General features: G+C 41.6%; 3 protein-coding genes across 3 annotated transcripts; all 3 read right to left on the reverse strand.

Annotated features, from left to right (window-relative positions):
* Positions 1–3,868: 3,868 nt before the first annotated feature.
* Positions 3,869–4,915, reverse strand: LOC149677288 (uncharacterized). Its single transcript, XM_089837439.1, has 4 exons — positions 4,756–4,915; positions 4,468–4,692; positions 4,172–4,407; positions 3,869–4,088 (listed from the first exon to the last, which is right to left on the reverse strand). Exons 1-3 carry the CDS (start codon positions 4,888–4,890, stop codon positions 4,213–4,215), a joined length of 555 nt encoding a protein of 184 aa, XP_089693565.1. The 5' UTR covers positions 4,891–4,915; the 3' UTR covers positions 3,869–4,088; positions 4,172–4,212.
* A 104-nt stretch (positions 4,916–5,019) lies between these two features.
* On the reverse strand, positions 5,020–6,262 carry LOC149677289 (uncharacterized). The gene is made up of 3 exons (XM_089837247.1): positions 5,636–6,262; positions 5,518–5,565; positions 5,020–5,453 (listed from the first exon to the last, which is right to left on the reverse strand). The coding sequence occupies exons 1-3, from the start codon at positions 5,847–5,849 to the stop codon at positions 5,020–5,022; spliced, it is 696 nt and encodes a 231-aa protein (XP_089693373.1). The 5' UTR covers positions 5,850–6,262.
* A 36-nt stretch (positions 6,263–6,298) lies between these two features.
* Positions 6,299–24,454, reverse strand: LOC149677290 (uncharacterized). The gene is given in 7 exon segments (XM_089837248.1): positions 6,299–7,544; positions 12,347–12,437; positions 13,631–15,553; positions 15,937–16,025; positions 21,347–21,532; positions 22,562–23,258; positions 23,306–24,454. Coding segments are annotated over 6 exon segments (4,074 nt in total). The 3' UTR covers positions 6,299–7,544; positions 12,347–12,407.
* Between the last annotated feature and the right edge of the window lie 269 nt (positions 24,455–24,723).

The following is a 24,723-nucleotide window of genomic DNA, read 5'->3' on the forward strand; positions in this document are numbered from 1 at the left end:
AATTTGTCCAAATTGGTGTCGCCACCATCGACCCCATAGTACTTTATCAACTTGTTTTGTTTTGTCAATAGTCGTCTGTAATATAGTCTGCTATAAACAGATAGGCTTAATCGCAATATAACCAATAAATTTTGCTATATATATTTAGTATGTTTATGTTTCATGATTTTTTTACGATCATCGAGTATTAAAGAATAAAAAACAAAATTAACGACAAGACACCAGTTTTATCTTTGTTGAACTAGCATTGCAATATATTTTAATGACATAAGTTAAAGTACTTGTCCATAAGTAGTTCGATGATGGGATCTTTTTTCCAATACTCATGCATTATATTCTCGACCTGCTCTATTGCCCTACGCCAATTCTCTGGTGTCACACGTTCAATGGCCCTCAATGTTGCATCTTTGACCGTCGAGAGTTTGAAACCAGAATTCTGCTTCGCAACGTCGTTCTTCACTTGTGCCCATATTAGTTCAATCGGGTTAAACTGGCAATGGTACGGTGGAAACCTCACTACCGTGTGACCTCTACTTTTAGCAACCTCGTCAATTTCGTACTTCAGGGTTCTGGACTTGTGACGCTTTATTATTTCATAAAGTTCACGTCGAGAATGTAATGCATGAGTATTGGGAAAAATATTCCATCATCGAAACCACAATTGAGCCTCTTAAAATTAATATGCAAGAAGACAGCAAAGACTCTGATGAAGACGTGGACTAAAGATGCTTTGATGCTGAACTACTTAGACTTATGGACAAGTGCTTTAACTTATGTCTTGTCGATAATTTTGTTTTATATTCTTTAATACTCGATGATCGTAAAAAACCATGAAACATAAACATATTAAATATATATTGCAAAATGTATTGGTTCTATTACGATTAAGCCTATCTGTTTATAGCAGACTATATTACAGACGACTATTGACAAAACAAAACAAGTTGATAAAGTACTATGGGGTCGATGGTGGCGACACCAATTTGGACAAATTTCTCAGGGCTCTTCTTTCGTTTGACAGACTATAATAATCCCAATTTCATAAACTGGAGTTATGACGAACCTAAAAAGTCGAACGTAGTTTACGGTATAATTTGGGATATTTAAGTTTAACTACCTTCAAATTATGATAAGAACTGTAAATTCGAACAGTGTTTAAAGCGTAAACTGGGAGATGTAACTACAAGCATCCTCAACTATAAATATCCCAGGTAGCAATTCACCATGTAAATTTCGTGTATTTTGAGTGTTCTTAGTGTATATAACGTGTTTGGGTTTTTCATAAGTGCGAAACACGTGGAGTATTCGTTGAATATATCACGTTAATAGAGCTGATGATTTAGGGCGTGTAAAACACGTGGGGAATAGGTTGAAACTATCACGTTAATTGTGGAGTATATTTAGACGTGTAAAACACGTGGAGTTTTGGTTGAACACATCACGTTAAATAGGTAGCGATTTAAAGCGTGTACAACACGTGGAGTAAAGGTTGAAAGTATCACGCAATTAAAACACGTGGAGTTTTGGTTGAACTCATCACGTTAATTTGGTGGGGATTTAAAGCATTTAATACACGTGGAAATTTACCACTATGGAAAATGGCCTCTAAAATAGAAATGACCCCTTTTTTTAGTGAGACCCAGCTTTCCGCGGCTGATGTTAGTCGGCGCCGAGAAAAAATGCTAGTAGAGAAACTTTGAGTGTTCAACTACCATTTACTCTACAGTAAATACATTCGGCCTAGCCTTGGGATATCAAGTTTTAGGAACACTCGAGATGAGACGTTCGTTAGAAAGAACCTGACACACAATACCCTCATTCCTAGGCTGGAAAGCTATGTCCTTTTAGACCATCTCCTTTTGATACTAGCATGAGTGAATCATATACTAGCTATAAGTTACTCGGTCACACTGGCCTAATGTATCCAGCCATAAGTACAATAATTAAACATAAGTTTGCCAATTTAGCTAGATCCGACAACAACTGATTTTCACGTCATCTGCTTATACTCTCCAGCGCGGCGCCCCCTTGCGTCAATTAGCTGAAACTCGTTAATTGTATCCCTCCGCGAGTTCCAGTTCCGATACAGGCTGAACATAAGGCTCAACAACCTTTTTTCCATGTTGGTTGGCAGCACTGCCAGAAATCCGCAGTATTTGAAATTGTAAGAATTGGATAGAGTGATAATATTGAGCTTGGTAGTTAGAAGCATAAAATGGACGTTTTATCCTCAGAAGAGTATTTAGATATCTTAAGTAGTTTTAATATATTGTTGCCAAAGTTTTTTGGAGAATCTAGTACTATTCTTAGCATTCATAACCAGCTAATAGATGCTAATTTAGTAAGCACTATACTTCAACACATTCACGGTTCCTTTGTTTCGCTTTATAATAGAAATAAACCATGTAAAAGGAAGAAAGGAGAACTCGGTGATACGAAATCGAAAAGTGATCTCGTCGTTTTTATGTTTTTACAATCTGTTAGACAGAACATGGATTTCTATAAATCGACAACTTTGCCCATTGGTCAAATAGATGACAATGAATTGTTACTCTTGTGCCAAGCTTACGCTGAAGGCATTTTAAATTACTGGTGCCAAAAACGTAGAATCTCTAGCATACTAAATACTGTCACTGATGATAATGACGAAGATATTCAAGCTAATATTGAAGATGAAGAGAAGTATGTGAGATCTCTCTTAACGGTTGGTGGAGGATGTATGGGGCAAATATGGAAAAAGAGCAAAAGGAGATCTTTCCTTGGAAATAAAAGATTGCTGAAGCAAAGTTACTCTATGACACAGTTCTGAATCTTCGCCAAATTAATGAGGAGAAAGAACAGATATTATTCTCAGGGATCAAAATAAGAGATGCTGGAGGATTATTTATACCTAGAGAACAACTGCGACATTACCTACTCATCCTAAATAGGATTTGTAGATCAGTACTTAACCAGAAGGGTATTCTAAAACATGGCCGAAATATTCTTCAAGCTGTGGTTGACGCCGTGAAAGAAAATCAAGAAACACTAAGGGAAGCGTTTTTGGTTGGAACGGAAGCTGTGATTGGATATGATGCGGCTGAAGCCTTTCAAAGGGAATTGGAAAGAAAATTTGTTCACGCACTTAGCAACGAATTTCTAACTGCAATGGATGAAAGGATAAAAGATGAAAAAAATGATCGTTCAAAGGGAGCTAGTGGTTTGCGAGATGAACTATACATTCTATCCAAGAAAGGTAGCAAGAAAGATTCCCCCAAGATCTCGGACGCTTCATCATCGAAAAGTAAGCATTCTAAAACGCCATTAACAGTAAACACGAAAACAGCTTCACAACCGCAAACACCGAAATCTAAACCAACGCAACCCAACAAGAAATCTAGTAAAGCTTCACCACACGTTTCAATCATTAAGAAAAGAAAATATTCAAGAAAAGAGACAAACGATGGTGCAACTAGAAGTGCAAACGTTAAACATGTCGATTCAAGTTCCATCCAAACCTACGGCAAATGAAATTCTAGTCACCCCTAAAAAAAGAAACCTATAAAGCAATGTGATTTGGTTGAAAAGCTGTCGGAAGAACAGCCCTACAAGGGTAGGCCAAAAAGAGTGATAAAGCTTCCTAGTCGATATGAGTGATATTTTTTATTTTTTTTTATTACTTAACGAGTTTAGAGTTAAAATATTTAAACATTTGTTATTTTTTAGTTGTCATCAGAGAAATTAAAGTTATTTTTTGCCAAATTTATCACCAAATGATTCTCTCACATACAGGGGTACATCGCGATATCCTTTTCCGCTGTGATGACCTTTAATGTCTATTCTTGTTAGGATTAACTTGCGCGATGTGTTAAAATTCACACTTGTAAGCTTTCCTCCAGCTGCGTGTTTATATTGCGAGAAAAGGGTTTCAACAGCGCTGCCGTTAATGCGTATTGGGCTCAAGTAATGATCGCCATTGGGATAAATTCTGAGGTATTCTTCTGTTAACCCTTTTATCCCGTAGACCATCACACGAAGCAATGTCCACGTCTGCCATGAAATAAATTTTTTCTGGCGAGGATGCCCAGGGATAAAATCTTTATCTTCATCTAAAATTAAATTATATTATATATTCTAAAAGAGACCAGGGTTCATTAAGAAAACCAATATCTACGGATATTCAATTTCCTACCTAGAAGACTTTTCAGCCAATTTGTGAAATACTGAAGCGCCTTATCCAGGTTTTTTTATGATATCACCATCTGTTGAGTCAATTTTCTTGAATTTTTGGAAAAGTCCCTCCTCAAATAACCACTTGCATGCGGTAAGGTAGTCATATGTTGCCATAACATTTTGCGCATCTTCTGGTTTATCGTCTTCATTCGGGGGATTGGCATACTCGTACAGTGCGGACAGAACTTCATTTTGCTGAAATATGTTGCGAGTTCAAATTTGGTACATGAGTGCCATTATGGACAATCGCTTTACTTGTAAAATGCGTGCCGGTTTAACATTAAGCTTCGTCCAAGCATCGCGATCAATGTAACTCTGAAGTAGGTCTGGAATAAGTCGAGGAATTTCATTGGCTCGCAATTCATCATCCCTTTTCTTAAGCTCCACAATTTGTTTCCACCCAAAATTTAGGCCATTGATGGAAAGGTTTTTGGCTCTCTCGGGGTCTGAGGCGTACAGCTGGTTTACCAGGTTCTTTAACTAGTGTAAATTTATCCTGAATAAGGTTAAAACATCTGAAAAATTTAAAATATGCTCTTGTACCTGGTGAGATGGACAAATGATAAAATATATGTTTCTGTCTAGTCGAAATGGGTTTGGAAATGACACTGGTACTTCCACATTAATTTCACCATTGATGAACTTGTAGCTTGGGAAAGTTTCAACCCCCACCATCATCTTAATTACTGATAAGTTAGCACTAGCACCATCACAAACAATTCCAGAAATATTGAAACCTTGAAACTGAAAACCTTTCAAGACTTGAAGTAGGCATTGTGATGCGTCGGCTGTTGATGCTACCGAGAATTATGGCCCAATCACATCGTAGTTTGATGTTAAATCTCTCCAGAGGAACTGAAGCATGTAATTGGCCTTCGTAATATCCTTATCATCACGGACCTCTTCGTAAAGATCTTCCAAGTAAGAGTATTCCTCTTTTGGCATTGCCAGGCCCATAATTTTGTGATTCTTACTATTCCAAATTATTTTTGCCGCAACTTTAACTTCGTCAAAAATTAATAGCCCATCTGCTCTTGGTTCTGCTAGTCCTAATGAAACCTGTTCTTTTCTGAACATGTCGTATGTTTTCTTCTGTTCTTGCAAATATTCGTAGTTTATCCCAGGTTCATCGAAATTTTTGGATGTTTTTCTACGTAAGCTTCTCAATGATGGCAAGTTCAAAATATTGAAGCCTCTAAGGGCTTCATATGCGGCCTTACTCCTACAAGCAACGGCCATTGCTGCTTTAAATTTAAATATTATTACTTTCATAATTATTTGTTTATTTATAAATAAATTATTTACCAATTCGGTAAGTTATAACACTCCACCGATTTTTGTGTTTCCCATTTGCTGAAAATTACATTATGACGTTAAAAATTTACTCAGTTATAAAAACTTTTCATGTACAGATTAAGTATACCATTCTTTTGTTGATCTCCCAGAAATGCTTCTTTTTCTTTAGTGGAATACATCTCACAATCTTCTTCCCAAACTTTGCGAAGCCTTCTACGATTGTCTTTTTTCGTTTGCTCCATTTCATTTTCTTCAGAAAATATGGTGTTTAATTCATCAGAAAATCTATTTCTTATTATAGACGTAACATTTTTCATTTCATCATGCTGCTTGTCAGTCATAGATATTCTCAGTTCATTTAGATTAGCCTTTAACCTGATGTTTTGGTTTTTAACGTTGTGATACCTGTAGGACACTTTCCTCTTTTTCGCAGCAAGGCTACATGGAGAAAGGTATGAGGTTGGGCATGTGGAAGAGGGTTCACTTCTCCTTTTACGGGCACGAGGACTTGATAAGGATTTTATACGTCTTTTCAAACAAGAGTTTCTTAAGTACCGCAGAAGACTTTTACAGTCTTTGCAAATGTTTGATCCGTCATCACTAATACGAACTTTCTTAAACCAAACTGGGCAAGAGGCTGAAGCAATATGTTTGTAGGGGTACTCATAAATTCGTAACGTTTTTGGTTTCACTGGCAATTGGGATAAATTATCTTTGAAGTCAGTGGCAATACCGATGCAAAACACGTTACTAATATTTGAAAATGTCCATTAAAGGGGCTATTCGGTGCTGTTCGGGGGGAGACCGCCCTTAGTTCAGTGGGAAAACACCCAGCTCTTTGGCCATAAGGAATATGCTAACCAACAGTTTGACCCCCCCCTTCACCCCAACAGCTCCGGCCAGCCCCTTTAAGTTCACTAGGCATTATTTAAAATGAACGGAAAATAAAGTCTTCGTTGCATTTGCGAATAAAAAAAGTTAATCAATTATTTACAAAGTTGAAATATTTGGCGAAAAGTTAATTCGAAATGATTGAGTTATTTGGTCCGGAATTATCGCGAAACCTTACACGGGAAGTTCTTGAAAAAGTTCACCAAGACTCGCGGCGTCAATTAATAAAATGTTGAAAACTCATTTAAATAATTTAAAATCCGTAAATGGTTTAAATTGTTCGTGAATCTCGTCACTAATTCTTGAAATTGTTCAAAATAAATAAAGACTAATAAATTGAAAATGGCGTCAATTCGTCAAAGACAAATTGTCGAATCCCGAACTGAGGAAATGAATAACGCAAGTTGGTGACTCACTGGAAGGCAGTCCCATAATGAGGAAGGTCAAAAGTCGTTCGGGGTCAAAGTGTAGAAGAGGGAAGACTCTTTCGCGGACACCGTTTAGTCGGGGGAAGAAGGTGGAGTCGAGTTGTCGGAACAATAGTCGAATTGGCCGATAACAATTCCAGATGAAGGGAATGTGAAAGGAACCACGAGAAAGAACTGCGAGAAGACACTTAAAGGGAGAGTGAACTGTCCACTATAATCTGAAGAGATTTAATAATGGTGGTCGTCTGTCCATTTTCCCTTTAACAACCTATACATGCAGTGCTTGACCACAATGTCCTTTTTCAAACGCAGAGCCTGTCTCCTCAGTAGAAGGGGGGAGGTTTGGATTAAGGTAAATATTGGGTTAAGGTTAATTATAAGGTTGGGTTAGATGAGGATTAAGGTTGGTGGGTTGTAAGAGGTTTCCCCTTCACCGAGGTCAGGCTTCCTGAGTTGGTGCGGTCACTTTGCTTCTCTTAAGATAGGGGGTCAAAATTGGAAACGTAGTTCTTTCCCGTGGTCCTTCACTCGCCCAACTTCTTAAGGTTCATTTCCCTTCATTTGCAATTGATATCTCGACCGTATCCGTTATCCGTCTGGACTTCTGACGCGTACGCGACGAACACTCGTGTCGTTTCATCCGGAATCATCCCCCGCGTTCGCGTACACGTTCATCCTTCCCAACTTCTACGGAGTGACGATGAGATGACGTTGATCCTTAAAATAAAAGCAATGAAACGTCTCTGTTGTTATGTTTTCAACTAAACTAAGTTAAAACACATGGTGATTAATTAACAAAACTATTACTTTAATGTTCACTTGAGGGAATGGGGTCATTTACTGGTCACTACCAGTTCTAGCCTGTATTATTCTGCTTGGTAGTTTTAATAGGTGGCGTTACAAAATGATATACTTTTATGGTTTTGGCGGGAAAGTTGAATGATATATAAAATGACATATAGGTAAAACACAACATCTCCCTTTTCTTTTGAAAAGGTTCGAAACTTATATCTAGAGTTAGTTACATTTCGTCGATAAGGCGTTTCGGCGCGGTGTGATGTTGGCGAAGGTTGTATCGAGGTGTAGGGGGTATGTTGTCGACGATTGGAGTGTGTCGTTGTTGGGTGATCTCAGGATCATCGTCGGCCAGAATAAGTTCGTGAAGCGGTAGGGGTTTAAAGAAAGATGCGTGCCTTGTAACTGACTGGCCATTTCTTTCTGCCGTGATCATTGATCCATTCTGGGCGGTTATTGCATACGGTACGGAATCAAAGTAAGGTGCCATTTTGTGGGTTCGAATAGCTTTTAACAAAACGAGATCATGTACCTTGAATGAATGGGTTCGCACATGTTTCTGGTTATCGTGACGAATCTTCATTTTCGCTTTGGCCCTACTATCAGTTTCTTTGACCATGTTCGCTGGTGAAGGAACGGGACTGAGAGACGGTAGTTTGGTTTTTAGTTGACGACCGAACAAAAGGTCGGCGGGTGGTACTCCGGTCGTACTGTGGGGAGTATTACGGTAATTTGATAGAAAACGGGGGAGTTCGTCTTGCCAATCTATTCCTGCGACATCCGCAGCACGTATGGTTTTATTCAGCGACGCCATAAATCTTTCAGCTGTACCATTGGCTTGCGGCCAATATGGCGTGATTTTACGATGGCGGGCTCCGATCGTTGATAGGTATTCTGCAAACTGATGAGAATTGAAGGGAGGTCCGTTATCGGTTTTGATGACATCGGGTATTCCGAAGATCGAGAAGACTCGAGTCATTATCTTGATGTTGGCGTCTGCTGATGTGGACGCTACGATTTCGGCTAAGGGGTAACGCGACTGTTCATCCATAAAGACTAGTAGGTACGTTCCTTTGAAAGGACCAAGATGATCGAGCGCGATGTGGGACCATGGTTTGTCTGGGAGGTTTGATGGGAGTAACGGTTGCTTGACGTGATTTGGCATGGAAGATAAACACGGTACGAACGAGCGAATGACTTGTTCAACCTTGTCATCCATCCCAGGAAACCAAACCTTGGTTCGAAGAAGTTTCTTTGTTTTCACCAGACCCAAGTGTCCTTCGTGGGCAATGGCAATGACGCGGTTTTGCAGCGCTTGTGGAATGTAGATGCGGTGATGTTTTATTATGATACCGTCGATGATAGACAGTTCAGATTTACTCGCTTCGATAATTTTAAAGGCAATCGGATCTACATCTGTAGGCGCGTTTCGCCATTGATTGGTTCTAAGACATTGACTGACAACTTGGACCAATTTATCTTCGTGGGAAGCCGTTTTAATGTCGTCATAGGTGACGGCTTTCGGTATTGCCTGTTGAACTATGTAGGACAGGTGTGCTTCGGTGGCTGTCGAGAGGCAAGAATTTGTTTGCAAATGGTTTCGCACTGGATTTCTCGATAGATAATCAGCGGGGTTGAATTTTCCAGGTTGGTAAGCGAGGTGAAGGTCATAAGGTGCGAGGCGAAGATTCCACCGTTCGACTCGTGCGGAGGTTCTTGCCTTGGGATTGCCAAGGAGAGTCAATAACGGCAAATGGTCGGTGATTACGGTGAATGACGATCCATATATGTATAGATGGAAGTGCTCGCAACTCCATACGACGGCTAATGCTTCGCGTTCTGTTTGGGAGTATCGTGTTTCAACGTCCGTGAGAGCTTTGCTTGCAAAAGCGATGACGGTGATTCGAGAATTTGAATCCTGTTGAGTCAAAATAGCTCCAAGACCTGTTGGGCTGGCATCGACGTAAATGGTAGTGTGGTGCGAAGGGTCAAAATATGACAAGATTAGGTCATTGGTGAGGTGTCGACGCAATACGCCCAAGGCATGATCATGTGTTTCTGTCCAAACCCATGGGACGTCTTTCTTTGTGAGTTGTCTCAATGGAAGAGTAACGTCCGAAAAATGTGGGATAAAACGAGAGCAGTAGGTGGCTAATCCAAGAAGACTTCGTATTTCGTCTGGTGTATTGGGTGTAGCCAAGGTGCGTAACGACCGTATTTTCGATTGATGGACAGAGACTCCGGAAGAGCTGAACACATGTCCATAGAAGTCGATTTCGGACTTACCAAAAGCGCAGTTCGCTCTATTTAGGGTGATTCCGTGGTCAGATAACCTCTGTAGAACCTGTTCAAGAGCGGTATCATGGTCCTCAGGTCTTTGTCCGAACACCAAAATGTCATCCGAGACATTGAGGGCTCCGGCAATGTTGTGGACTATGTTGTAGATAGTGTGATGGAAAATTTCTGCTGCAGAGCTGATGCCAAAACTGAGACGTTTATAACGATAGAGTCCAAGATGAGTACTGAAGGTGGTAATATCGCGTGACGATTCATCGAGGAGCAACTGATGGTAGCCCTTATTGAGGTCAAGTTTTGAGAAAACGGTAGCACCATTTAGTTGGTGTATGACGTCTTCAATGGTGGGCATAACATGCCGTACGCGAATAATGGCGGTGTTTGGTATTCTCATATCCACGCATAAGCGGAGATGTATTTGGTTGTCGGTGGTCGTCGCAGATGGTACTGGTTTCTTGACTATTAAAACTGCAGGTGAAACCCAAGTACTGTGTCCAGTAACTGGTTCAATGATGTCATCATCCTGAAGTTGTTGCAACTCAGCCTCAAGGGCTTGCCTCATATGAAACGGAATCCGGCGGTGTGGTTGAGCGACCGGCGTGATAGAGGGATCAATGGCAAGTTTAACCTTGAAATTTTTGATAAGGCCGATACCCTGAAACAACTGAGGATATTTGCAACTGATTTCGGTTACATCAATAAAGTTGACTGCATGACAGGTTCGTTCTGTGGTATCCATCATGAGATTGAGCTCACGTATGCTCGGATAACCCAGTATGGATGGAGACTTCCAGCCATTATCGCTGGTTACATGAAAACATCCCTGTGCATGACTGGTTAACGTTTTAATCTCGGTGGTAAATTTTCCGAGAAGTTTGATTGGTGTGTCGGATCCATAGGGGTAGATTTTTAGCGATGAGGCAGACAGAGAGGGTGTATTGGTCAGGGTTTCATAGCTTTGTAAGTTTAGTAAATTTACACTTGCACCCGTATCCATTAAGAGGGTAATGGGCGTGTCCCCTAGAGTAACATCTACTAGAGGTAAGGAAGCTGATGAGTCTGTGATGCCCTCAAATAAGGTGAACAGAAACTCTGTGTCGTCTTCTGTCTCCGTGGTGGCTCTGGTCTGTGGAACGACGGTCATTGCGTTCAATCTTGGTTGTGGCTGACGGTTATTGGAAGAGGTAGATGTGCGATTTGGTTGGTTGGTGAATTGAGTACGCGCTGTAGGTCGACGGTTGAACTGGTTGGTTGATTGAGGTGGCATAGACCTTGGGGTAGATCTACATACCGTACTGAAATGATTCAGTCTACCGCAGCTGTTGCATGTTTTGCCTTTTGCTGGGCAAGGGAAGTCGGTGTGTGGGTAACGTCCTCCACATAAGCCACATGCCTGTGCTTGCTTGAAAGAATTCGTTCCGTAACTCTGTTGTTTTTGCGGTATCTTTGGTTGATGAGAACGATTCGATGGCAGTGTTGGTGTCACCACGTGCTGGACTACTTCGCGATGAGAAGAATGATGTTCCATAGTGGATGCTTGAGATTCAGAGATTTCCATCAAACGCCCTTTTTCCAGTAGCTTGTGCAGAGTTAGAAGCGGATCTTCCAAAGCAATACGTCTGAGTTTTTTAGATATGCAGGTTTGCATGATATGACGCTTTAATTCGACATCCAGGTCTTGAAAGGCACAAAAGCTGGAGAGTTCACGTAAGCGGATATGATATTCATCGATAGATTCTGTATTCCTTTGCCGTGCTTCTCTGAACTTGTAGACTTCGAAGTCAACGTTTTGGTTTGGTGCAAAGTGGGTAGTGAGGAGATTCTTTGTTTCGTCGTACGTTTTGATTGTTTCATTCCCTGGTAAGGCATAGAAAATATCTTGTACCTGATCTCCTACGCAGTGTAACAAGAGTGCTTTCTGACGTTGATCATCTTTAACGCCGGATGCCAGGAGATAGTTGTCGAATTTGTTTGTCCATTTTTTCCACGCTGCGTTGAGGTTGGCAGCATCGGTGTGGAGTGTGAAAGGTAAAATGGCTGGTAGAGATAAAGCCATGGTCGATAAGCCTTGGTTGATCGGCGGTTAACTGGTGATAAAATGGACAAAATCTCGCTAAGGGCTTTCCACGCGGGAACGAGAAAGAGCTCCGTCGCCAATGTTATGTTTTCAACTAAACTAAGTTAAAACACATGGTGATTAATTAACAAAACTATTACTTTAATGTTCACTTGAGGGAATGGGGTCATTTACTGGTCACTACCAGTTCTAGCCTGTATTATTCTGCTTGGTAGTTTTAATAGGTGGCGTTACAAAATGATATACTTTTATGGTTTTGGCGGGAAAGTTGAATGATATATAAAATGACATATAGGTAAAACACAACATCTGTTACAATGAAACTTTTCAAGAATTTCAAAATTGTACCGACCTTACGTAAACTAGGATGAAACAAGAAGAGATTTGTCTTCTCAAAACAAGATCTTCAAATTTTAAGGCGACTGGATGTTGATGTTAGTTCCCTGTGACGTAGAAGGTGAAAAATGTAAGAGAAATAAGACTAAGTTCAATCTTAAGCGTAATTTTAAGAGTGGCTAAAAGCGCGCCTCCTTTCAGGGTAGAACGAAACTAAAATAGCAAAAAATGTGAGAGGTGGCGATAAACAACACAATAGATCATAAATAATTTGGGGTAGAAGCATGTCCAATTTGTGTTATTTTGGAAAAGGTGGAAATCTATCAGTTGATAGAAACAGGCGCATATTTAGCCGCTCCAGTAATGTTCGTTATGTTCTTGATAAGCCTAGTTTGAAAATTTTAATTTCAGCGCGTGACACGCGAGTTCTCGCGCGTGAACCACGCTCTTACGTATTTATGACGTCAAAGGGAAAAGAAAATAAATGCCGCGCATTTCGAATTTCACAATAGATTAAAAGGGTGAAGCCGCGTTTTAAATCATTTCAAAAATTTGCATCTCGGTGAAATGTTGACTCTATTTAACGAATCTTGTCTTATTTTAAAAGTAAAGGAACCTCCTACCTCTTTAAATTGGATGTAGAAGTTTAAGCGCATTCTAAGATAGCGTCGAGACAGGGATAGATTTAATTTTAGAAGTAGGGATGGAGAACGGAACGGTTAGTATTTACTTCAGTTATTTCGACTCATAGCCCAGCAGACCATATAAATTAGGCTACTAATATTGACGTCACGTCCCCATAGCTCCTTCCCCGAGGGGGCCGACGGGCGTATGAAAGAAAAGGTGGGTCATAGCGACAGAGGTAAAAAAAAGAGTTACGTATATTTCGCCGTCCCCGTCAGCAACGTCATCAAAACGAAGTTTAAGTTTCAAAATCAATAAGATAATTTCAACTTTTCTTTACGTGTTGGAGGGTGGGGCTCTATACTGGGTGGGCTATGAGTTGGACTGTAGTAAATACTAACCGTTCTCCATTCCTGCTTCTAAAATTAAATCTATCCCTGGTCGAGACTTTTCAGTTTATTTCGAGAATAACTTACCTTTTCAATCCACCTAATTCCCTATCGCCGGAAGATAGGCTTATCTCGTGGAGGGGAGTAACGGGAAGAAATTCGTCTGTCGTCTGCTACAGTACATATTTTTGGCCTTTGTAGCAGTTATTCCCCTCCACGAATGCCGAGATAAGCCTAACTTCCGGCGATAGGAAATAAGGTGGATTATTGACGGTTGAATTAGTTACCCCAGAGTTGTCTCCCAGGGTTATGTTTTTTTGGTCTATCGGGGTGTTGATGTTGTTTATGGTCACCGGCCCGTCGATGTGGATGGTCCCTTGATTCACCAAGTTGAACCGTTGCCCTTGACTCGCCCTCGCAGAACTGTCTGTGAGTTTCATCCTCATTTCGGCATTGCGTAGGTTCATCTTGGATAGGGTCTCCGTCAATTGGGTCAGATCCCTTTCCCGGGCCTCAATCTCGTCAATGTCCTGGCTCGAAGGGCCGGCGGTGTTTAGTTCCGGCGTCTCACTCGATCCGCTTAATTCCGATCTTTCTCGCTTCAGTTCTTCAATCTCACTCTCTAATTTCTCTTTTTTAATCCTGAGCGACGACAGTTGAGCTTCCAATCTTTCCACCTCTTCGTTCAAGACGGATACATCCGCGGGGAGATTTGACGTATCTTCAGTCTGAACGGATCTCGATTCCGCCGCCCCGCTCTTCGCTCCTTCACTCGAAATTTCTCTTTCTTTGGCCTTTCTTTTTTCGTGTTCATCAAATAATTTTTTGATTTCTTTTTTAACGGAAGCTTTCGCGTAGGACAAGGCGGTTCGGCCAACATTGTTAGTCAAGTGAACGTCGGCGCCGTTTTCCAGCAACAATCCGACGACGTCCAAGTGACCCTTATAGGAAGCGATTGACAAGGGTGTGACGCCATCGTTTAGAGCCCCATTGACTTGCGCCCAATTTTGGATCAAGAAACGTACGACGTCCAAGTGACCATTCTGGGAAGAGATGTACAAGGGTGTGGCGCCATCTTTCTGTACCTGATTGTCTTGCGCCCCATTTTGGATCAAGTGTGTGACTACGTCCAAATGACCATTCTGGGAAGCGATGAACAAGGGTGTGACGCCATTATTTTTGGCCTGATTAACTTGCGCCCCATTTTGGATCAAGTGTGTGACGACGTTCAAGTGAACCATCTCGGAAGCGATTAACAAGGGTGTGACGCCATTATTTTTGGCCTGATTAACTTGCGCCCCCTTTTGGATCAAGTGAGTGACGACTTTCAAATGACCATTCTGGGAAGCGACGTACAAGGGTGTGACGCCATCTTTCAGTGCCTAATTGACTTGCGCCCCATTTTGGATCAAGTGGGTGACTACATCCAAGTGACCATTCTCGGAAGCGATTAACAAGGGTGTGGCGCCATTATTATTGGCCTGATTGACTTGCGCCCCATTTTGGATCAAGTGGGTGACGACGTTCAAATGACCCATCTCGGAAGCGATGTTCAAGGGTGTGGCGCCATCTTTCCGTACCTGATTAACTTGCGCCCCATTTTGGATCAAGCGAGTTGTGACATCTAAGTGATCATTCTGGGAAGCGATGTACAAGGGTGTGGCGCCATCTTTCTGTGCCTGATTAACTTGCGCCCCATTTTGGATCAAGCGTGTTGCGACATCTAAGTGACCATTCTGGGAAGCAATGTACAAGGGTGTGGCGCCATCTTTCTGTACCTGATTAACTTGCGCCCCATTTTGGATCAAGCGAGTTGCGACATCTAAGTGACCATTCTGGGAAGCGACGATTAAGGGTGTGGTGCCATTTTTTTGTACCTGATTAACTTGCGTCCCATTTTCCAGCAGGTGTCTGACGACATCCAATTTGCCTTCCCTGGATGCCAAATATAAAGGTGTTCTTTCATATTTATCGATCGCCCCAATTCGAGCTCCTTTTCCAAGAAGTAGTTTGACAATTTCATCATGTCCATTTTCGGAAGCGAAGTGTAAAGCCGTGCGTCCACTTTCACCCTCCTTCTTGTCTGGGTCTTCTCCTCTCGTCAATAATGTCTTCACTCTATTTATGTCAACATCCCGCGTAGCTTCGTGTATATTTGGAATGCCTAGTATCCTCCTGAACACCGCCATCAGATTCCAAGGTTTTGATTCCTAAGAAAGTTCTTGTTTCATTTCGAGAGGGCGATTGTGGACCTTAATTTTAAGGGCGGCTGATTGGTGACTGCGTAATTCGGGTCATTGTTCCTCCCAACACATTCCCGTATTTACACGGGAAAGTACACTAATGGCTGGTGACGTCAGGGACAGGGAAGAAGTAGTGTTCGGGAGCTCCATCTTGTTCCTCGTTGTCGGTTGAAGCTCATTTTATTTCAGCGCGTTCGCATTTTGAGGCTAAAAACATTAAAGACACGCCTTCAAAACCAAACATTGAAGAGCTCTAGCATATTTCATCTAAAATTTATCAACTGATAGCTCTGTCGTTCTAAACTGCACTCACTTGGATTGAAATGGCCCATTAGGCTGGGGACTTTCACCTGCGCGTCGGTGTTTTTCGTTGAAAATGTCGCCATTGGCCAGTTTGGCCTCAAATTCTTGTTTTCCCAACTCGAGAAATGGTCGTCCGCTGTAAGACAGATGAATCAGTGATTTAGAACCCTCAACATCCGCAATTACTCGATTCGACGTAGTTTTCCCGAACTGAAATTGTCTCTGGCGTGAAATTACCTGGAAAATGACTTTGTTGGAGTTTAGAAGAGAGGCCGAAGACCCCGTTGTTTCATGGTGCGCGTATTAGAGATTCGAATTTTTTGAAATAATTTTAAACTGAGGTTCACCCACTAATCTAATGTGATAATCGCAACGCGCGGAAACTATTTCTTTTCAATTCCTCGTCAAAATGACGTAAGAGGTCGAAAGCCAGCCCCTCGCGCGCTTCAATTCAAAGTTTCAAACTAGGCTTAACAACGAAACTAAGCCTTAGATGAGGCTTAAAACCAAGGACTATTTCTCGTAGACTTTTCACTTATCTAAGGCACCGTATTTATAGGTAATAAACGTATTTAAAATGTTACGATTTAATTGTGAAAAACTTTACGGTTTAGCTCGCACAATCAAAATAGTTTTTCCGATAAATATCATTCCTTGGAGGTTAATTATATGATAATTAATTACATTTAAGTCGCGGCGGAAACTAACTTAAATCAATATTTTCATGAGCATAAAAACCACCCGACCACTTCCTTAATCCTAGCCACCAAATACCATAAAATATCGAAAAATATAACCTAACCAAACCTATGATATGAAGGGTAAAATATAAACATAAAACATGGAAAATAAATATTTTATTGGCCAAATGGTAGTATAGGGACCCCACGGATTTTTAAAAGTTTGTACTCATTTCTGATAGTAAATGAGGTGAGGAACACGATTCCGTTAAAATTTTGCACCGCAAATGATTTTTTTTTAAAAAAAAAAGGTAGCACATTACGTCAAAATAGCCCAGTTTAACTATAGTACGCCTTTTCCAAAATATTCATGTTTAGCTTCATAGACTTCTCAATCTCAAATAATATGCCTTTTCCAAAATATTACTGTTAGGTTAGGTTAGGTCAGGATAGGTTAGGATAGGTTAGGATAGGTTAGGTTAGGTTAGGTTAGGATAGGTTAGGGTAGGTTAGGTTAGGTTAGATTAGGATAGGTTAGGTTAGGTTAGGTTAGGTTAGGTTAGGTTAGGTTAGGTTAGGATAGGTTAGGGTTCAAGTTAGGTTCAGGTTCAGTTCCTATAGGATTTGTCCTTTTCCAAAATATTGCAATTTTCATATAGTATATTGGCATATTTTGAAAGAAAAAAAAAACTTAAAAATCATTTGCAAAGAGGGGAGTAGGGGTACGTTCAGTAACGATTGATGGGCTCGAGGCGTCACAGTGACGTAAAAGGTTGTTGAACGGAAAAGGGACATTTTGAAGTTAGCGCTGTTTTCGAAAATGGAGTTGGGGAAACGTCTTACTGGCCCTCAAAACGTTACGAAGCGCATATGTCTCTTTTCAATTATTAACGAGCTTGCGAATAATGAAATTGTTTAAGAAAATTATGTCCATTTGAATGGTAGAAGTTTTTAATACAATTACTGTATTAATTTAATTTTGAAGTCCCGAGCCATCTTTTCGTCTGTCAAGATTTCAAAAGTCAAGATGGTTTATTTGATGGGCAAGCACTGAGCATCATGACGTCAAAACCGGAAACGCGGAAAAAGCGTACAGTAGGGAAAATCCGACATCGCTTTGTAAGCACTGTCATCAAAGAGGGCTACTGAACGAACCCTCTGGGTAAAGTAACTGATCCCTGGGGATTGACCATGAAGTCAAGCTAGTAAAACTTTCGGAACTGAAAACCGAGCATCGAGACTAACAATGGGGCGACCGTGCCGATTTTCAAATCCCCGCCATGGGGTAAAAGGTTGAAGGGTTCTAGCTAACTGAGAGCCGTCACGTGCAATGTGGTTCTAGCGAACTGAAGATACACAATAGTGAATTTCCTTCAGGGGAAAGAAAAAAATCGAGGGGAAATAAATTTAATAGGATTTCTATTGTTCATCTTCAGTTCGCTAGAACCACATTGCACAGCTTTCAGTTAGCGAGAACCCTTCCAACTTTTGCCCCAGCGGGAATTTGAAAATCGGTACGGTCGCTCCATTGTCAGTCTCAATGCTCGGTTTTCAGTTCGCTTGAACCCTTTTCGCTGGAAGTCGCCCTTTAAGGAACGGTCTCGAATAAAGCGCTATACTCGGAGTCGGAGAGAGAGATTTGTCACAGGCACCGTCCCCTTCTCTCTCTCCCTCTATCTCTTCAACTAGGAGTCATGATCCTATCCGAGGCCAGGAGATATAACTTCGCGGTTGGAGAGGCAAAAGCATATTAAATAAATTTTTACCGACCGGGCAGAAGTTTTTATCACTGTTTAGGGTAGGACATCGAGGGGCTATTCACTCTGATTTTATGCACGGTAAATCATTTTAGCATTGTAAAAGATAGCGTTATTCACTCATTAGGGTAAGGTATAGCGTTATCCACGCATTAGGGTTGGTATAGAGGGGCTATTCACTCGTACGAATACGAGCCCTTGGGTCGACTTGTTTTTCTTATATTATGGACAGTCTGGGACATCAACTTCCTCTGGTCCAAAACCAGTTTATTAATTGCTTGGACTAGTTTTATAATTCAAAAAGTGGGGGTTTATTAATTGCAGATCTATAGGAGAACAAAGGCGGGGACCAGTCCGGAGACCAGTTTATTATTTAGGACACTAGGGGGTCACTGGTCCCAAGGACTTGTTTAAAAAATATCCTTTTTTCCCAGACTGATTATGGAACATTTCGAAATTTTATTGTTCCAGAGTCCAGTGCTTATTTCCGGCCCCGGAAAACGACATGAATCGAGAAGAGTCGTCTGCTTCGAGTTCTTCAAATTGGTTCCTTAAACAAAAGAAAATTTTGGACTATCGTTAAAGTTTTCCTGCGCGTAACTCGGTGAGTGGCGAACTGCCGATGTGGAATTGTTCTAGTATTTGGATTTCGACGAAGAGTAAAATGTGAGAGCTAGCGCGCAGTGCTCGCGTTGCGCCAACAATCGGCAATTGGCATTTGCGTGAATGGAAGAGGATGACAGGCGATAATCTATGGAGGAGGGGTATTGAAAAGCGGTAAGCCTTTACTTCTACATCAATGCAAAGCCCAAAACCCTCGATTGCTTACCCCAGGAAGGTGAACGCTAGTTTCGCCAAGGGTGATGCGAAATCTGAGAGAAATCGGTCAGCGCGCTAACTGTGGAACGGCCGAGGTTGGGTGGGACGCCAAGAAAAGGGGGAGGAATAGTCGGACTCAATTGTAATTGGTCAAGAAGGGCTACGGAGGAACCAATTACAATTGAGTCCGATTATTTCCTTCCCCCCCCCCCTATTTCTGGCGTCCCACCCAACCTGAGCCGTTCCACAGTTAGCGCGCAGGCCGATTTCTCTCAGATTTCGCATCCCTTCATACCCCCATCATCATCCTTGGTTTCGCTGTCAGAGTGAGGGGCGTGACCCTTAAGAAAGGAAAATGGAACAAGTGCAGTTTAGAGGGCACTTGTCCATATTCGTGTTGTGTTCAGCACCCTCAAAATAGCTTGAAACCACTGAAAAATTTTATGAAAAACTGAAAAATAATGTTTTTAAAGTAAATGTTTTTTTCGATTGGCACTCTTATCTTAACCTAAGCCCCCATGGTTCACCATTATCCGGGAAGAGCCCATGTTCTTCCGAGAACCACATTTCATAGAAAAATGTCAAAATTACATAGGGAAAGTCATGGTACTTTCTTCTGATTAGGTTGAAAAATAGTTTCGTTGAAGGCCGACTTCCAGCAGCGAAAAGGGTTCTAGCGAACTGAAAACAGAGCATCGAGACTAACAATGGAGTTGGGAACGTGCCGATTTTCGAATCCTCGCTGGGGTAAAAGATGGAAGGGTTCTATAGCTAACTGAGAGCCGTGCAATGTGGTTCTAGCGAACTGAAGATACGCGATGGAGAATTTCCTTCAGGGGAAAGCAAAAATTCGAGAGGAAATAAATTGAAAAGGATTTCTATTGTTCATCTTCAGTTCGCTAGAACTACATTGCACGGCTTTCAGTTAGCGAGAACCCTTCCATCTTTTGACCAAGCGAGGCTTCGGCACGGTCGCTCCATTCTCGGTTTTCAGTTCACTAAAACCCTTTTCGATGCTGGAAGTCGGCCTTTAAATGAAATATTTTGGTGGAAAAAGAAATACGATTAAGTAGGCTTAATTCTTTCAAATAATTTATGTTGCCTTTAAAACTGAAAATTATAATATCTGTTACTTCACCCAAATGATTTAGACCACTTATCTTTTAATTTTCATGGCTTTGTTATCAAAGACACTTTTTTTTATTAATTGGAAGAATAGGTTCGTCCCTTGCCAGGTTTAGATTAGGTTAGGCGCAAGGACAATGGGTTTAAAACTGACAGAATTAAAATTATAATTTCACCAAAAATTAAGGTTAAAAAATAACATTGGAAATAATTAATTCCACGATAATTCAAAAAGTCCTGGAATATTTTGGAAAGTCCCAGGGAACTCAAGGGATAGTAGCGCTCAATTTCAGCAACAATAAATAAAGGGTTCGAAATAATTGAAAACATTAAACATTGAGAAAATAATAAAATTTGTTGAATTCTTCTTTGATACAAAATTTAAGTTTTGATTTTTGCTTTCCTATCTCTTTAAATTAAATTTAATCGTTACGAAAAATAAATTTTAATTTTCATAGAAAAAAACTGGTAAATTCATGAGAAAAGATAAATAAATTTCGCAAATAATTTGATTCTTTCGTTCTTGAAAATGTCCATTAAAGGGGCTATTCGGTGCTGTTCGGGGGGAGACCGCCCTTAGTTCAGTGGGAAAACACCCAGCTCTTTGGCCATAAGGAATATGCTAACCAACAGTTTGACCCCCCCCCCTTCACCCCAACAGCTCCGGCCAGCCCCTTTAAGTTCACTAGGCATTATTTAAAATGAACGGAAAATAAAGTCTTCGTTGCATTTGCGAATAAAAAAGGTTAATCAATTATTTACAAGGTTGAAATATTTGACGAAAAATTTAATTCGAAATGATTGAGTTATTTGGTCCGGAATTATCGCGAAACCTTAGACGGGAAGTTCTTGAAAAAGTTCACCAAGACTCGCGGCGTCAATTAATAAAATGTTGAAAACTCATTTAAATATTTTAAAATCCGTAAATGGTTTAAATTGTTCGTGAATCTCGTCACTAATTCTTGAAATTGTTCAAAATAAATAAAGACTAATAAATTGAAAATGGCGTCAATTCGACAAAGTCAAATTGTTGAATCCCGAAGTGAGGAAATGAGTAATTGGAGTTTGTGACTTACTGGGAGGCAGTCCCATAATGAGGAAGGTCAAAAGTCGTTTGTGGTCAGAGTGTAGAAGAAGGAAGACTCTTTTAAGGGCACCGTTTAGTCGGGGGAAGAAGGTGGTGTCCAGTTGTCGGGACAGTAGTCGAATTGGCCGATAACAATTCCAGATGAAGGGAAAGTGAAAGGAACCACGAGAAAGAACTGCCAGAAGTTACTCAAAGGGAGAATGAACTGTCCACTATAATCTAAAGAGATTTAATAATGGTGGTCATCTGTCCATTTTCCCTTTAACAACCTTTACAGGTTGTGCTTGACCACCATGTCCTGAATCTCAAGCAGAGCCTGTCTCCTCAGTAGAAAAGGGGGAGGTTTTGATTAAGGTAAATATTAGGTTTAGGTTAATTATGAGGTTAGGTTAGATGAGGGGTAAGGTTGGTGGGTTGAATGAGGTTTCCCCTTCCCCGAGGTCAGGCTTCCTGAGTTGGTGCGGTCACTTTGCTTCTCTTAGGATAGGGGGTCAAAATTGGAAACGTAGTTCTTTCCCGTGGTCCTTCACTCGCTAAAACTCTTGCGGTTCATTTCCCTTCATTTGCAATTGATATCTTGACCGTATCCGTTATCCGTCTGGACTTTTGACGCTTACGATTCGAACACCCGTGTCGTTTCATCCGGAATCATCCCCCGCGTTCGCGTACACGTTCATCCTTCCCAACTTCTACGGAGTGACGATGAGATGACGTAGATCCTGAAAATAAAAGGAATGAAACGTCTCTGTTACAATGAAACTTTTCAAGAATTTCAAAATTGTATCGACCTTACGTTCAAAACAAGATCTTCAAAATTTACCGCACCCGGTAGTTGATGTTAGTTTCCTGTGACGTAGAAGGTAAAAATGTAAGAGAAATAAGGCTTAGCTCAATCTTAAGTGTTATTTTAAGAGTGGCTGAAAGTGCGCATCTTTTTAGGGTAGAATGAAACTAAAATAGGAAGAAATGTGAGAGGTGACAATAATCAAGATACCAATATCGGTATCGGTTCCGATATTTGGCACAACCGATTTATCGGTATCGGCCCATTTCTCATAAAAACTGGCGCATATTTAGCCGCGCCTGTAATGTTCTTGCTAAGCCTTGTTTGAAAATTTTAATTTAAGCGCGCGACACGCGAATTCTCGCGCGTGAACCAAGCTCTTATGGAAATACAGCATATTTTGAACGGACTCACCTCAACATTTAGATGAAATGTTTATGTTGGCTTGTCCGGCTTCAGCTGCGTAGTTGTGGTTGACTACTTGCACAGGCGCGTAGACGTTGGTAATGTTTGTCTCCAGGTGCAGTTTCCCGATCAACTGATTTAGTCTTTCGATCTCCCTGTCCCGATCGCCCACTAATCCGACCAGTTCTTGGACCTTGTCCTCGAGTTGCCGAATGATGGCCTTCAGACGAGCTATTTCGGCGTCCCTCTCGGAGATTTTCGTTTCCAGCCGATTTCTCAGTTCCTTTATTTCGGCCTCCTTTTTCCGATCGTAGCTGTCTTTTTCGGCCAAGAGAGACGCGATGCGTTGGTTCCTCTTACTTAAGGACTCTGTCAGTTCGACCGTAACTTGTTCTTGGAGGTTAATGTCGTTACTCGAGGAGCCCGCGGTGTTGGTCAGAGATCTGTTCAGTCGGCTCGTTAGTTCCAATCGTTCTCGCTTCAATTCGTCAATCTCTGCCGCCTTCTCCCTGTCCGACTCCTCTTTCTCACTCTTGACCCTTGACAGTTGGCCTTCCAGTTTGGTCACTTGTTCGTTCAAGCTCGATACACTTGCTCGAAGTTTCCAAATCTCTTTCTCCCGTTCGCTCTCACTTGACTTTTCTGTTTGACCGGATCTCGATTCCGCCGCCCCACTCTTCGCTCCTTCGTTCGAAATTGCTCTTTCTTTCGCCTTCCTTTTTTCGTGTTCATCAAATAATTTTTCAATTTTTTTTTAACGGAAGCTTTCGCGTAGGACAAAGCGGTTCGGCCAACATTGTTAGTCAAGTGGATGTCGGCGCCGTTTTCCAGCAACAATCCGACGACGTCCAACTGACCATTCTGGGAAGCGACGTGCAAGGGTGTGGTGCCATCTTTACGCGCCTGATTGACTTGCGCCCCATTTTGGATCAAGTGTGTGACGACGTTCAAATGACCATTCTGGGAAGCGACGTGCAAGGATGTGAAGCCATTATTATTGGCCTGATTGACTTGCGCCCCATTTTGGATCAAGTGAGTGACGACATTCAAATGACCATTCTCGGAAGCGATGTACAAGGGTGTGGCGCCATTATTATTGGCCTGATTGACTTGCGCCCCATTTTGGATCAAGTGGGTGACGACATTCAAATGACCATTATGGGAAGCGGCGTACAAGGGTGTGACGCCATTATTTTTGGCCTGATTGACTTGCGCCCCATTTTGGATCAAGTGAGTGACGACGTCCAAGTGACCATTCTGGGAAGCGATGAAAAAGGGTGTGACGCCATCGTTACGAGCCTGATTGACTTGCGCCCCATTTTCGATCAAGAGACGTACGACGTCCAAGTGACCATTCAGGGAAGCCAGAATCAAGGGTGTGACGCCATCATTCCTGGCCTGATAGACTAACGCCTCATTTTGGATCAGGTGAGTGACGACGTCCAAGAGACCCATCTGGGAAGCGATGTACAAGGGTGTGGCGCCATTATTTTTGGCCTGATTAACTTGCACCCCATTTTGGATCAAGTGGGTGACGACGTTCAAATGACCATTCTGGGAAGCGGCGAACAAGGGTGTGAAGCCATCTTTATCGGCCTGATTGACTAGCGCCCCGTTTTGGATCAGGTGAGTGATGACGTCCAATTTGCCTTCCATGGATGCCAAGTATAAGGGTGTTCTGCCTTCATTGTCGATGGCCTCAATTCGAGATCCTTTTCCAAGAAGTAGTTTGACAATTTCTACACGTCCATTTTGGGCAGCGAAGTGTAAAGCCGTGAAACCATTTTCCTCCTCCCGCTTGTCGGGGTCTTCTCCTCTCGCCAATAATGTCTTTACTCTATTTACGTCACCATCCCGCGAAGCTTCGTGTAAGTTCGGTGAATGCTGTATTCTTCTGAACACCGCCATCAGTTTCCAAGAGTTTTATTCCTAAGAAAGTTCTTGTTTCATTTCGAGAGGGCGATTGTGGACCTTAATTTTAAGGGCGGCTGATTGGTGACTGCGTAATTCGGGTCATTGTTCCTCCCAACACATTCCCGTATTTACACGGGAAAGTACACTAATGGCTGGTGACGTCAGGGACAGGGAAGTAACAGTGTTCGGGAGCTTCATTTTGTTTCTCGTTGTCGGTTGACGCTCATTTCATTTCAGCGCGTTCGCATTTCGAATCTAAAATC

Source organism: Phalangium opilio, unplaced genomic scaffold (assembly GCF_054372755.1).
Source record: "Phalangium opilio isolate 3A_F unplaced genomic scaffold, DU_Popi_V2 ptg000043l_1, whole genome shotgun sequence".
NCBI lineage: Eukaryota > Metazoa > Arthropoda > Arachnida > Opiliones > Phalangiidae > Phalangium > Phalangium opilio.